This window comes from Mesoplodon bidens (assembly GCF_964165515.1).
Source record: "Mesoplodon bidens genome assembly, chromosome: 13".
NCBI lineage: Eukaryota > Metazoa > Chordata > Mammalia > Artiodactyla > Ziphiidae > Mesoplodon > Mesoplodon bidens.
Window position 1 is genome coordinate 32,424,917 of NC_138169.1, and position 15,636 is coordinate 32,440,552.

Consider the following 15,636-nt stretch of genomic DNA (forward strand, 5'->3'; position numbering starts at 1 on the left):
AGAGATTAGAAAGAAAGACCTAGGAGATTGGATTAAGAGCCATGTAGAACGTCTAGAAGTGAAAAATATAACCATTGAAATTTAAAATTCAGTGAATGCTATTTAACTGACCGAGATGCAGAGGAAGAGAAAGTAATGAACAAAAAGATGGACCTGAAGAGATTTTTTAGAATTCAGTCCAGAGAGAAAAAGTGATGAAAGGAGGTTAAGACCCATGATAGAGAGAGAGAAATAAAACACTGCGACATGATCTCTGTGGCAACTGATGGCATGTCAGGAATGGTTTCAGGCAGAAGTGGGCTATGCCAGGTAATTCACACATCGCTGGACAGCGTCCACGAGGCCACAAATCTCCTGTCACCCACAGAAGGCACAAAAGGTTCTGGTCACTCAATCAGATGGCATCTTTGGACAAGTGTCCCTCACGGGCACATACCTACGACTGTGCTTGGGCGCTGCTGGGACACCAGAGCCAGAGGCTGTGGACACAGGTGTTTCCTCGTACAGTACAGGGATTAGCCTTGTTGAAATACATGATAAATATAGTGCAGGCCAGGCGGCTCTACTTCGTGTCTTTTGAAATTAGAGGCACAGCAAAAGCCTAAGAGGCGAGTGACACTAATCCCCTTCAGCCACTGAACGAGGACGGCCTGGACCACGTCTCACGTGCAGCTCGTGGGGGATAGATGATCCCATGACCGCGTCTTGGGAAGTGGAGAGGGGCCTCCCACAGAGTCCTGGGATCAGAGAAGCCGGTGGCTGACCCTGTTCCTCCACAAATAATGTTTCGTCCAGCAGAGGGAGATAGCTTCAGAGGACTCTGCATGGAAACCAGAGCCAGAAATGGAACTAGGAACCACTGCAGTGGGTAGGAAATGAAGCTCTACCATATGGAGGCTTTAGGACACATGCGGGACGCCTGGGCCTTGGGTTTGAGAGGACTCTGTTGGTGAGACAGGGTAGAATCAGTATCTGAGATGTGGGCCTGGCCCGGGAAGATCCTGCAAGGGACCAACCCGGGGCGCCTGGCAGGGCTGTTGATCTCTTTGTTGTTTTTCTCTCCCAGTGAGGGGCTAAACACTGAATAGCGTGCCTGGACTCCCATCTCTTGCAAGGATATCCCAGGGCATGGAAGTTCCCGTGGGATGAGACTAAACTTTGCCAGACATTAAATTTTGTTTTCTTCTGACTTAGAATACATTGTGCAAAAAGCATGCTCTGCGTCAGCAGCCAAAGCAGCTCATCTGGGACATGCAAGCCTCATCCATCACATTCGGCATTTTGATCCACTGTTCCATCTGAGGCTTGAAATGACAGAGCTGCCACCATATGTGAAATCTGCCTTCGCTCTGTTTACTGTTGCATCTCATCCTTGATTTCCTGTCGCTTTTCGAGGTATTGAACGCATTATTGAAGGGCTGAGTTGACGTCTACAATACTCTTTCAACTGTCTTCGATTTTCTCGGCCAAATATTTTAACACAGTTACTGCAACTGAAACCAGGGTGTAAAAACGTTTGCATTTATTTATTGGAAAAAAAAATCAGTAAAATCTTACTAAAATGTCTTGTGGAACTTACTACAACGTTTGAGTCAGAAATGATAGACTTTCCAGGTGGACACGTTGGCCTTTGAAGCCCTGAACGATGAAGTTGCTCTGGAGCCCGGGATGCAGGGGACTTAGCACTGGCCAGCTTTGACTGTGGTTTGGAAGCGTGTCACAGATGGCATTCCACCTGGGAGACCACGGCTGTCAGCCTCAGCCCAGAGTCAGACAGAGGATGCTTGTGGGGAGAGAGAGGATGGGCCACCGGGGCAAGGACAGAGCCCTTTCTGCAAGCACGCAACCCACATGAGAATTTCTTCACCGGAAAACACCAGGGAAGTCTGGGAACAAGATGCCCACAGGAGCTAAGGCTGCTCTGGAGCCTGGGGTGGGAGGCCCACATCAGAGGCACCTTGACTCCCCAGGGCTGCGAGTTGGGGCATCAACCACTAGGAACTCAAAGATCATCTTTGGGAGAAATGTGATGGTGTGGGAGGGTGGTGATATGCACTCCGTGCAGCTAAAGTGCAGTCTGTCCTTGGAGGATGTGACCACAGGCCATCACAGCTCAAAATGAACAGCTTTCTTAGAGGAGCTGGTTTTGGTTCAGGAGGGTCCACTCTAACCGTGACAGCAGGGAGGTGAGGGGGAGGCCTTCCCAGAAGCAGACGAGACTGCCCCCAAGGCTCCTGGCTGGTGGCCGGAGGCACGAGGATGGGCAGGGGTCTGCCCGCCTGGCCAGCGCCCTCGGACCCATTTACCTGCTCAGCACCTGTGCCGGAAGCTTGGACATCCAGCCCCGTCTGGTTTCACTCGCACAGCCCACCCCTCCTTTCTCTTATTGGTTCCAGCTTGGACTCACACCGACTTCTGATCAACCCCACAACAGTCCCTGCCTTGGTGGCACCCCCTGTTCATGAGGGTCCTAACTCTTGACGTTTCCCTAAGGAAGCAGGGATGCGCCCAGCATCCCTGGGAGGTGGGGAGGAGGCATCCACTCGCTCCAGGCTGGCTGCTCCATGACTTGGACACAGTGTTTGCCCCACTTTCCTTATTTATGGAAAATACCTAATTCATAGAGTTGTTGTAGAGATTAATTAGGAGATATAAATCACTCTAGTGTTACCCAGTGGGGATCAGTTCCTAGATGAGGACTCACCAATACCAATATTGAGGAATTTGGTAGTAATGCCAGGAACTACCGTGGACAAGCTTGAATATTAATCTCTTTCTTAAATACACGTTCAAGTGCACAAACAGAATTTAATCATCAGTAAACTACATAGCTCTCTTTGCTTCAGTCTTTTCTCATCAAGCTGAGTTAAGAAATCTTTTGTGTGCTATTAAGGGGAGATATCTAAACAGAAAGGAAGGTGGTCCCCTGTGCCCTCACTGGGCAGGTCAGGGAAACGTACCCAAGAGAAGACACAGAACAGTGGACTCAGACAGACTTGGGGTCGATGCCCTGCTCCTTCCATTGCTAGACTGACAAGTAATTTAAGCTCTCCAAGTCTCAGTTTTCCAACCTGTAAAGTGGGAAGATGATATCTATGTAATGGAGATCTTATAAGAATTAAATAAATCTGACTCAGAGTAAGTACTCAAGGAATGTTATCTATATGTTTTATAATATCACATTAAATCATTATTATTTATTCCACATACTACCAACTAAGAAACATATGTAACTAAACTGCAGCAACTAGGTAATGTCGTCCACCAGACAAACAGTGAATGAGATGATACTGTGCGTGGTGGCCATTCGGTCCCCAAGGTCATCATTTATTCATTTAACTCATGACTGTGTGATTAATTATGCACTGTTAATGTTAGCGTTAACCTAAATAAGTGATGACCATTCTCATCTGTTTATGCTTTGCTTCTCAAGTACGACATTTTTAAGTGAATGTAACTTTGTTTTGTACCAAAGAGCACTTTTTCATGATGGATACACATACATCATTTTATGTCATCTGGTTGATAAAACAAATTTCAACTAAGGCACGCTTTTCAAATTAATGATTTTGAATAATTAGATATGAATGCATTCTGTACAATGCATTAAGTACTTAATGTGGCCCAGAAAGAAAGTTACATGTGGGGCAATGCAGCCGTGAAATAAGGAAAATATGCTGCGTGCTGTCATAGGGGTGGGAGATAGATCCTTACTAGTTGTACATGTGTATATGTGTGACGACATGCATTTAATTGTATGTGCACACAGTTACACACACATGCACGTAATTTCAACTGTGGCAGGTTCTAGGAAGGAAAAGTGAAAGGTCAGGGAAAGCTTCTCTGAGAAAGTGCTTTTGATTTGAAACCTGGAGGGCAAGCAGGTGTTAGCCGTCAAGGTCATTCCAAGGAGAGGGGAGCGTGTGCTTGAACGTCCTAAGACAGGACAGTGTTCAGAATCTTCAGGAACTAAAGAGGGCCAGGATGGGTGCACATTCATAAGAGAATGAACAGTGGAGCTGGAGTTTGTGAAGCCTTGTAGATCGTGTTAAGGCTTTTGGATTTTATTGCAAGTACATTTTGATAGGACATTAAGCAGGGGTCTGCCATAGTCCAGTTTGCATTTTTAAAAGTCCCTCTTGGGCTTCCCTGGTGGCGCAGTGGTTGAGAGTCCGCCTGCCGATGCAGGGGATGCGGGTTCGTGCCCCGGTCCAGGAAGATCCCACATGACGCAGAGCGGCTAGGCCCGTGAGCCATGGCCACTGAGCCTGCGCGTCCGGAGCCTGTGCTCCACAACAGGAGAGGCCACAACAGTGAGAGGCCCATGTACCGCAAAAAAAAAAAAAAAAAAAAAAAAAAAAAAAAAAATCTGGTAAAGCAATTATACTCTAATAAAGATGTTAAAAAAAAATCTGGTAAAGCAATTATACTCTAATAAAGATGTTAAAAAAAATCTGCATAGCAAGCTTGATGCTAATAGCTTTCAGTTATGCTCGCCTAATGATGTCCAAGCTCTTACAAATTCATTATGAGCCCTCTCTGCTTCCCTTTTATTACTATGCTGTCATTTTTTTTTTAAATTAGTAATGCTTTGGATTCAACATATAACTTGATGGGTACCATCAAAGGAACACTCGTAAAAAGTTCTTTTCTCAACAAGGTCAAGATTGTTCCCATTATTGTTTATAATAGCTTTCATGTTCCTCTGAATGTGTTTCATTTTCTTAAAATCTGTGAAAAGTTCTATTTTTATGCTCTTGGATTAATTATAATTACATCACGGGTACCAGTACTTAGTTGCGCATTTAATCTAGGCTGGGGATTTTGTGTTTCTCTATATCTCACACTGTGCTGAAAATAATTCTTTGGTGGGTAAGAAGATAGAGCACATGTGGATACTTAAGGAGGTATTGATGGAGTCATGGAGTAGTATCTTCCTATTAGCTAAATCTAACAGATTTAATGTTTGCTTTAAAAAAAAAAAAAAAAAAAGACCATTTCCTGAACTCATCTTCTGTTTTTCACTGTTTGTAACAGAATCTCAGTGACTTTGTCCCGACTCTCCCTCACTGATGTACGTTACTGAGGAGAGGCACCCCAGCCCAGTTTCAAGCCTCACTCACCCTGGTCATCTCAGGGTGTTGATACCTGCATAGTCTTCCAGTGACCAAGCCCACAGTGCTTTCATCTTGTGTGTAATGTGTAGCCATCCACATGCATACTCAGTCTGTTCTTTGAGGCATAGGAAATGGAATTTTTAATGCAATAATCCATTCCCACAAGAAAAGGGTTTAAAGTATCTCTGCAAATAATGACAGCTTTCCCTCTCCATCTCTTTGCAGGCATGCCTGGTTGTGAAGTACACGTGCACCCTGATTGTCTCTCTGGTTAATATAGAGATGCAGTGCATTAACTAAAGCCTGAGAAGGGAGCCTAGTTCTACTATTAACCATTTATTAAGTCAACAAGTAACTAATGACGACACTCTTCTTTCTAATGTGAAGCAGTTTTATGCAGTTAGCGGTATTATTCCTTGAACAGATGTGTCTTTTCAAAGCTGTCTTGCTTTCCTAGGAACAGAGGATTTCTTAATTGTATACTTGTAAGCTGCTTCAAAAGGTGTCTCTGAACACACCACTGAGATCCTTCCTTACAGAGGGCCCAGTGATATGCAAACCAACCCATCATCAGGATGTGAACAGCCAGCTCCCCACATCAAGCACCCAATTAGCTCGTATTCTTTTGCTAAACGTACTCCTCAGCCAATGCAGTGAGCCTCAATGCTTTGATTTGGAAGCCTTAGAAATACCTGGGAGTTATTTGAATGTGGCAGTGTCAGAACTACAAAAGATAAGCAGGAAGCATTTCACAGCCCGTCAGCAAACTGTAGGATTTGAGAGCAGACGCCCAGGGTTGTATCAAATTCCCTCCACGTTAATGTTTTGAATAACCAAGCACGTTAGCCAGGTTTTTGCTCAGCACTTCCCTTTATCGATAAAAAGGAGCATTCACTAAGAATCAATATCTGAAGCTCATCAGGCAACTGCAATTACTTTTATGATGTCCTCAATGCCAAGCTTTAACAAAGAAAACCTCGCTTCTATACTCTGAAAGGCACCGATAGGTGCTGGCAACCACATTGATAGCACTTTTTTCTCAAGAAGTATAATAAGCTCTTGGGTCACCTTCAAAATATGGTTACGTTCTTTCCCTGGAGTAGAGTTATCCGTGAGGCATCAAGTGACTGAAAAAGCGAGGAGAGGAAATAAAATGACTGCTCAGCAGGAAAAGCGTGATGGTGGTGTTCCAGCCTGCCTCTCCGCCAGAGCAAGGTCACGGAAATTCAGCGTGAGCCCAAGTGGGTCTTCAGCAGCAGACACCATGAGCGCGATCCCGGCACAAGTGGTGTTTGTGTAACAGCTGCATATATGGGCTCGAGCTCCAGCCTCAGTCCTGCTCTGCAGAGGAAGGTGCGTCCCACAGTTTCCCACTGAGTCATGAGGTCAAGTAAGAATTCCTCTGATGTCTTTAAATAGTCTTGGCTCCAGCAAGCAAACGTGGGTGTGGTTACTGAGTGTGCCTGTGTGTGCCTGGCTGGGATAAGCAGGTCTCCGGTTGCTGCTGGAGGGGGATGTGGAGGGGGCTGTGGAGGGGACTGCAGTTGCCTCCCAGTGACACTGGTAAGATCTGTTTGCAGTGGTTCAACACAAGAGCTCATGTACTAAGGTGCTCATGGAACGATGGTGTCTGATGGTAAAGGCACGAATTGGCTGCCTCCTTTGCTGGATGGGAAATTGATGTTGGGGTCTGTTGGAAAAATCACTTGTCTTGTGAATAAGTTACATGGACCACCCGGCCCTCCCCCGCCTTGAGCAGCTCTTAGAAGACGTAAGACGGCAGTCCCCCATACTAAAGCTGGCTAAGTCTGAACCTGAGAAGGAGTCACCCACTGCCCCAGGCTTTGTTGCCCTTCCCCACATGGGGTGAAGGCAGAAGGGGGAATTAGGGTGAGATGACTGCTAGAATGGGGGTTTGACTGATTCATCCCGATCGTGTCCTTTGGTTTCTGAAACCCAGGATTCAGTCTGCTCTACGCCATCTAGTGTGTTATCTTTGCTTCAGTCCTTTCTCTTTAGTGGGGATCACAACTTGCCACATTGTGGAAACCCACGTGGGTCTGTCTCTTTCACCAGACTTTGAGCTCCTTGGTAGAAGGAGCTGAGCGTTATTCCTCTCGAGGTCCTTGCCCAGGGAAGGTGCTAATAAATATAAATTTAAGTGAATTAAACTAAGGGTAGTAAGAAGTTAGATAAATCCTAGCAGCAACCCCCATTCCTGTCTTGCTATTATTTGTTGTGTCCTGCAGACAGACGTGCCAAGAAACCCGAATGCTTGGACTTCCACGGATATGAAGGTACTGTAGGTTCACTGCCACCTTTTCATTCTAATTCTTGAACTGTCACCACATAGTGATGTCTCAAGGGGCTCTTGGCTGCTGTGACAACAGTGAGGCTCAGTGACTCTCGTGGCAAGAGCTCTGTAATTCCTCGTCCTGATTCTGCGTTTAACTGACAGCTGTGTACTCTCAGAGTTAAAAACAGAACAAACCAAATTTTTACAGGTCCTTTTGTCTAAAGAGTTTTGCATGTTGCTCAACTCATTTTTAAATGTCCATATGGGAAAGCCTAGTGGCAAATATCACCCTTCTCTGAATGTGAAAAAGGTAATGACTTTTTTGGGTGGCCTGTCTTTGCCTTACCTCCTCTTTCCTGCCTTTTAGCCATGTTTTCCCCTATTATTAGCTCATCTCTGGGAAGGCAAATGTATACGGGAGGAATAATGAAATTATTAAAGGATAATGTAACCACTGGCAAGTGTCTCTAGAAAAGCTCAAGGATGTGACTGTGAGTGCAAGAGGAGGACTGGGAAAGAAGGTGGACACTGAATGTTAGCTTTGGTTTGCATTTATTCTCTGAAAGCCATCACGCTGTACCCCCGTCACTCACCACCAGACGTCAGCTTGAGCGGCTGGATTGTTACCCAACAGTCATTCTGGAGGCAAAGTTCCTGTGGCTGTTTCCCCCCAGACTCATAGGGAAGCTCTGGCTGATTTGGTCATTGCCGGGAGGGCAGGGCCCCAGCTTGCTCTTTGGTCCCAAGTGATACTTGATTACGGCTGAGGTGGGAGCATGTCTTGCCATTGCTACCCACGTTGCCAATTCAGGGGCTGAAACCAGATGGTGTCAATGCCTCCTATATCGTACCTGGCCCACTGCACGTACTTCGCAAATATTTCACTTTTGATCGACTTTGAATCAGACCTGCTGTCCTCCCTTCCAAAGGCTGAATCCCACCGCTCCCCAGAAGAATCAGAATGATTTCTCTTTGGGGGGGAAAACCCAAGTCCCCTTTCAATTAATGTTTAGAAGGAGATGAACATAGTATTATGCAGGTTATTAAGAACATACAGAGCTAAAAGCAAACACCTCCTTAGAAGGGGCGTTCAGTGTGATTTAGCAAATAATAGCACAAGCATCGACCCACAGAAACAGGAAGAGAAGGTTTAGACCAGGAAGGGACCCGGCTGAGTCTGTCTGTGTCTCCGGCGCCCACATCAGGTGTGTTTTTTGTCCTTCAGGTAGCTAAAGAGCATCTCCAGACCCCCCTCCAGCAGCTCGGGCAGAGGTTTGGATAAAGGGTTGTGGGAAATGTGAAGCCCTTTGTCCATGGGGTTCCAAGCGATCCTGGCCAGTCTGCACAGCAGGTGGAGCTCCTCCGGGAGGGTCTGGATGTCGTTGTTGTTCAAGTTCAGCAGCTCCAGGCTCGTGAGCAGGCAGAGGGAGCGGGGGAAGGTGTGGATGTTGTTACTCTCGGCAATGAAGATCTGCAGGCCGGCCAGGCACTGGATGCTCTCGGCGATGTTCTCCAGGCGGTTGGAGCCCACGTGCAGGAAGTCCAGCCCCCGGAGCGAGAACACGCAGACAGGGATGTGCGCAAAGCGGTTGTGGCTGAGGTTCAGCTTGCGCAGCCGGGAGAGGTCGGCGAGGCTGGCGGGCAGCTGGGACAGGAAGTTGTGCGACAGGCTCAGGACCTCCAGGTTCCGGCAGGCGCTCAGCTCTGCCGGCAGCTCCGTCAGGCAGTTCATGTGCACGAACAGGACCTTGAGGCTCTGGAGGAGGCTGACCTCCCGGGGCAGGGTCTTCAGGCGGTTCCCGCACAAGTTCAAGACCACCAGCCGTGTCAGCTTCCCCACCTCGGGCGGGAGGGCCCGGAGCTGGTTGTGGGACAGGTTGAGCTTCTGCACCTCTGACAGGCTCCACAGGAAGTCGGGAGCATCCGTCATGCCCTTGGTGACCAGGCTGAAACTGACGTGCCGCAGGCCCCGCTTCAGCAGACACCGCGGGTCCCTCCCCGACAGCAGAGCGTCATCCCACGGGGAGAACTTCTGCCTCCCCCGCAGGACCCCCCGCCCCGGGGGGCCCTTGTCCTTGCAGCGGGCACCAGACTGCCTGGCCCCCATTTACCTGCCTTCCTCGTGCCCCTCTGTCGCCGCAGGTGGGGATGGGCTCCCGGCCCGCTGCTGAAGCCTGGCAGGGAGCCGATTGGGGGATGGGAGCCGTGGCCTGTGGTGCCGCAGGTGGAGTAGGACTTGGGGGGAGATCCCAGGTCCCTGGCTCTCAGGGTCCCAGATGCCTGGTCCTCAGGGTCCCAGATGCCTGGTCCTCGGGGTCCCAGATGTCTAGCCGCGCCGCCGAGAGCCGCCCGTCTTCCAGGCTAGGTTGAAGTGGCTTCTCTCGGAGCAGCCGGGCTGTAATGATACCCTTGTCCCTGAGGCTGCAGAAATGAACCTCTCGGGTCCCTCTGAACACCACGGGGCAGCTGTCGCTGTCATTCCGCCCGCACTTTATTGGCCTGGTGTGTGCAAACAGGTCAGGGGGAGGCCGTGTCTGACTTTCCTGTCTCCGCTTTTCTGGGTGTCACAGCTGAGCAGGGCGATTAACCAGCCCCATCTCCGAAAAGAAGCCAAGGGGAAAAATAAAGCCGGGGTGTCTGCAGGTCTCAGGCTTATCCGGACCGTGGAGCGGAGCCGGGCTGAATGTGAGTCACAGAGTTATGTTCCCAGAGTTAAGGATCGGCAGACATAACATACATACCGATTCAAACCGCAGTGAATCATGTTGTGAAAAAGTAACAGAAGGAGCCCAGACACCTGGAATCCTCCAGGACAGGGTTTTACACGGCACTGGTCAGAGGTGATTCCTTGAGGAGAGGGGGAAGGGGTCTTGACTGCACTCCCATTTCCTCCCGGAGAAGCTCTGGGGTCCTCTGTTCTACAGAGAGCTCCTGGGTTTGGTAGGGTGGTCTGTAAATGTTTGGACAGCCCTTGACTGGCCACTTAGTAAGGGAAGCACGGTGCCTGTTGTCCTGGAAAGTAGTCTGGAGAGGCCTCCCTGGGTACACACCTCTCTCCATCTCTCTCACAGAACAAGTTAACTTAGACCCTAAGTAGGTAGTCAGTTGTTGGTGTCATGGGCTGAACTGTGCCCCCACTCCCAAATTTCCAACGATGAAATCCTAACTTCCAGTAACTCAGAATGTGACCGTGTTTGGAGACAAGGCCACATGAGGACCCAGGAAGAAGACGGCCATCTGCAAGCCAAGGAGAGAGGCCTCGGAAGCAACCTACCTGCCAACACCTTCTCTTAGATTTGCAGCCTCCAGAATTGTGGAAAATAAATTTCTGCTGTTTAAGCTCCCCCGCCGGCCAAGTCTATGGAGCTTTGTGTGACGGCCCTGGCAAACTCACCCAGCTGGGGCGCAGGCGGACACATCTGCCTAGGTGAAAAAATCCTAAAAATAAGTTGTGGTTAAGGGGAGAAGAGATATCGAGGTTGATGGCCCAGGTTCTGAGAAAAGGGCGTATGGGCTTTGCGAGGGCTGGCTTGGTCTGCAGGCCTGCGGCTTTTGCTGGCCCAGCCGTGGCATAGCAGTTGGGCCTCCTGGACAGCAGTGCTGGTCCTGTGACTGTGGTCTCAGAACAGGCATCACCAAGCCAGGACCTTGAGCTAGGCTCTGGCTGGGTGCCGCCCCGGGGAAGCTGCAGGCCCATCCACTGAGGTGGAGCGGCAGGAAGTGTAAGACAGCGCCAGGCCATCTCTGCCCCACTTGACATTTGAGAGCACTCTGACCCCTTTCAACTGAGTAAGCCCCAGGCATTCCTGGACAAAGGTGGACACTCTAGACTTCTTTTATGGTATACTTGAGTATACCATAGGTATTATTTGGGGACGGGGGGTGGGGGGGAGTAACGTGACTCAATTTGTACCCTAGGTTTTTGGAGCAGATCACACCTTATATATGTAAATTTCATGTGACAATAGAATTCTTCTGCTTCCATGAGCCTGAGAAATTATGCTAGAATATCTGAAATGTTGAGACCAGCAGGAGCTGGGGTGGTTTGAGAAAGAGTCATGGCTTTCTTCTTTGTGACAATTCTCTCTCTTTCCCCTTAATACATTCTCTCCAAAAAATACTTTTTGAGCACTTATCAATAGCCAATATTGATCGAATATTTACTATGTGAAATGCACTGCACTAGGCACTTTACATAGAAGATGAATATTAAAATTATCTCCATTTTAATATGAGGAAAAGGAAGCCAGAGAGAGATCAAGTAATTAATGCAAGATCAAGTCACTTGCCCAAGTTCAAGTATCTACTCAATGGCAGGACGAGAATTCAAACCCAGTTAGTCTGACTCAACAGTCCCGGCTGGAACCATAAGAAAACTCTGGGCTTAAACGTATACAGAGCTGGAATAACTGTGGCTAGGGTAAGGTTTTCTGTTTTCAAGTTTCTATGGAGTAGGTCTGGAGAGAACATAGGTAAAGAAATGACTCCGGAACCACATAATAGAAATAACTACATAATTAAGCATTAACCCTACTTTCTCTCCCCCAACACAACTAGGAGAAGCCAAAGTTAAAATACCATTCCCGAAGACTTTGGCATAATGGATTTAATCCCCTCCCCAAAATAGTTCAGTTCTTTAGCGAGATTCTCATATATCAAATGGACGAGTTGTGTGGATAGCTGACTGTTTCTTCTCAGTTTTTGAAACATGGATGATGCCTCTTATGAACCATGGTGATCCAGTCCGAGCTCCAGTCAGAGCAGGTTCACGGAGGGGATGGTCATAGTCTCTGGGTCATGTCCTCGTCTATGATGTGGGCCGTTTGTAGGCGGTGATTTCCTGGAGCCCCTTCCTACCCTGCGAGTCAGGATTTTCACTACAAGTGAGACCGTTGTAGGGAAATGCAAGTCAGACTTAATGCTTTCTGGTGAAAGCAGGCAAAATCCAAGGCAGCTTTTATTTTCCTCGCATTAAGTTTGGTCCCTGGGGAATAAACAGTAACAGGAAATGCTGTGGGGCTTTGGGACTTACTATTAAGCCTACACATCCAATTTTTGCCAAAAGAGACTCTTTGAGGCTGAGTGGATTTCAGTTTGGCATAAGCCTCAGAGAGCAGCATTGTTGACAAGTTTTTGAAATTCCAGGGCATGTAAGTAATTTGACTGTCTTTAAAACCTAAGGAAGTTATAGAATTATAGAAACGTATTTAATAAGCCTACCATGTTAACTACATTGTTATATATTCCAAGTGATTCTTGTTCAACATATGAAAATCAACATTTCTTATTTCCTTAACCCTAAATAAAATACAACTGAAATGAGGAGAGTATAAAATAGTAGGTTATGAAAACATCCAGAGCTTCTCCTGAATTTACACTAATGGGACTTCCATTGAAAATCTCTTTATTGTCACTATGGCTTTTCAGCTTATGTCTACAGATCATGTCTGTTAATTTTGGAAGAAAGAAATATGCCTGTTTCAACCATTTGCTAACATAACCATTTTACTGATTTCAAGTTTTTAAAATAGAAAGTATAGAAAAGTATGGAGACAATCCAGTTAATGTTTTGCATATGTAAATTTTGAGCTTTTTCCTATACATATCTACTTCAATGTATTTTCTTGTACCAAAAAAAATTTCTTTTCATCTGTTTTAGCCCAGGTTTCCTCAATAGCATAGCTGGAGGCAAGAGCTCTGGGGCTCAGTTGGCCACATCTTTGCAGCAAGGCCTGCCTGTTGCTAGGTTTCACAGACATCTGCACGGTGGCTGGACCACCATGTCTCAGAACAGTCCCTGCTTAAGCATCTGTAAAATGCATGTAACGGTGAAACCCAAAGTACATAACAAAATGCCTTAATTCATGGTTATTAATGGTACATTGAAGGTTCATGGTGACCTCAGTAAATGACAGTTGCCCCATGAATGGCAGCTAGTATACACATAGACCACCGCCCCCCACCACCACAAACACCCCTAGATTCATTCACTGAACATCCCCACACGTTTGACGCTTATTTTGTCCTGGTTCATGAACTTCACACTCTCGTCAAGGGCAATCAGACCTGTGTTTATGAAGCATCTCTCACTGATCTTTCACTCACCTTCTGTTTACCGAGTATTTACTTAGTACCAGGAGCTGTTTTAGGCACAGTTATACAGTCTAACTGATATTCAGAAGACTCGTGAGGTAGATATTGTTAACCTTAGGTTAAATATGAGGAAGCTGAGAGTCAGTGGGGTTAACTGACGCATAACTAGTCAGTATCAGAGTTCAATCAACACCTGGTCTTCTGATCTAAATCCTGTTCTCTTTCTACCATGTGACTAGCCAGCATCCCTCTGCACAGCTTTTCTTCTTAGTAAAGTGGCTTATTACTACTCTGATTAGAGCATGCCCCTGCCTGCCAGCTCAGAGCCACCGCAGTGAGAGGCAGCCCAGCCTGGTGGTCAATGTCGTGAGCCCTGGTTGCCAGGGCTGAGCATCTTGGGTTGTCATCCTAGATTTATTACTGAAAGACCATGTGAACCGGGGCAAGGTACTTAGCTTGTATGTATTTCCATTTCTTCATATGTCAAGTGGAGATAATCACAGTATTTTATAAGGGTGCTGTGAGAATTAAATGGCTTAATACACATAAAACGCATAGGACCCATCTCCATAGGTAGCCCGTGAATGGACACTAGACAGAGCACAGGAAAGACGGCCAATTCTACGGCTGCCCCAGGGCTCGAGTGCCAGGAACTTCATCCGTTCAGGGCGAACCTGGTCCTTTCCTCTCCTGGACCTTCCTCTTAGCCAAGTTGTGCCAACAGTCAGCTCTTTCCAGGTCACAGTGTGTTCTCCTGGTGAGCAGGGGGGTCCTGGGGAAGATCCAAGCGTGACTGCTTTCCCTCAAAGTCAGGCTCCTCTTCCAAACTCGCTTATCCACAGATTTGTTCACTGTCTCAGTCTGTTCCTTCAGCTCAGGTAGATTTCAAGCTCCTTATCTCCCCAGATCCCTGAAACAATTCTGAGGACATAGTAGGTGCTCAATAAATGCTCACTGAAACGAACAAACATCTGGGTGCTGATGGAAATCTGATGTGAGGAAAAAAAACAACAGAGAAGGCACCTGACTTTTCTGTTTGTTTATTTGTGTATTGTTTTTATTGATTGATGTATAGTTGATAAACAATATTATGTAAGCTACAGGTGTATGACAGTGATTCATAATTTTAAAATGTTATACTCTATTTATAGTTGTTATAAAATACTGGCTATATTCCCCATGTTGTACAATATATCCCTGTAACTTATTTTATTTTATTTTTACTTTTAAAAAAATTTTATTTATTTAATTTTTAAAATTTATTTTTGGCTGTGTTGGGTCTTCGTTGCTGTGTGTGGGCTTTCTCTAGTTGTGGTGAGCAAAGGATACTCTTCGTTGCATTGTGCAGGCTTCTCATTGCAGCGGCTTCTATTGTTGCGGAGCATGGGCTCTATGTGTACAGGCTCAGTAGTGTGGCTTGCGGGCTCAGTAGTTGTGGCTCGCCGGCTCTAGAGCGCAGGCTCAGTAGTTGTGGCTCACGGGCTTTGTTGCCCCACGGCATGTGGGATCTTCCCAGACCAGGGAATGAACCCGTGTCCCCTGCATTGGCAGGCAGATTCTTAACCACTGCACCACCAGGGAAACCCTGTAGCTTATTTTATATGTAATAGTTTGTACCTCTTACTACCCTCCCCCTACACTGCCCCTCCCCCTTCCCTCACCCCACAGGTAACCACAGTTTGTTCTCTGCATCTGTGAGTCTGTTTCTTTTCTGTTATACTCCCTAGTTTGTTGTAATTTTTAAAATTCCGCATAGAAGTGATATCATCCAGTATTTGTCTTTCTGTCTGACTTATTTCACTTAGCATAATGCCCTCCAAGGCCATCCATGTTGCTGCACATGGCAAACTTTTGTTCTTTTTTATGGCTGAGTAGTATTATCCTGTTTGCCTTTAGTCGCTTCTCTGTTACTATATTTTGACATTTGTCTGTTTAATGCACCCCTCTATTTACCCGCATCCTGTGTGCATGGGCTCATCACATAATCCAGAATTGTTTTTATTGACCTATAATTGACCTATAACATTATATTACTTTCAGGTGTACCACGTGATTCAACATCTGTACATATTGAGATGTGATCACCATACTGAGTCTCGTTAACACCCATCACCACACAGTTACAGAATT

At 46.8% G+C, this 15,636-nt stretch overlaps 1 protein-coding gene across 1 annotated transcript; it reads right to left on the reverse strand.

The window, feature by feature from the left end:
- Positions 1–8,614: 8,614 nt before the first annotated feature.
- Positions 8,615–9,520, reverse strand: LRRC30 (leucine rich repeat containing 30; the record flags this gene model as incomplete). Its single annotated transcript, XM_081253354.1, has 1 exon — positions 8,615–9,520. The coding sequence occupies one exon, from the start codon at positions 9,518–9,520 to the stop codon at positions 8,615–8,617; it is 906 nt and encodes a 301-aa protein (XP_081109480.1).
- Between the last annotated feature and the right edge of the window lie 6,116 nt (positions 9,521–15,636).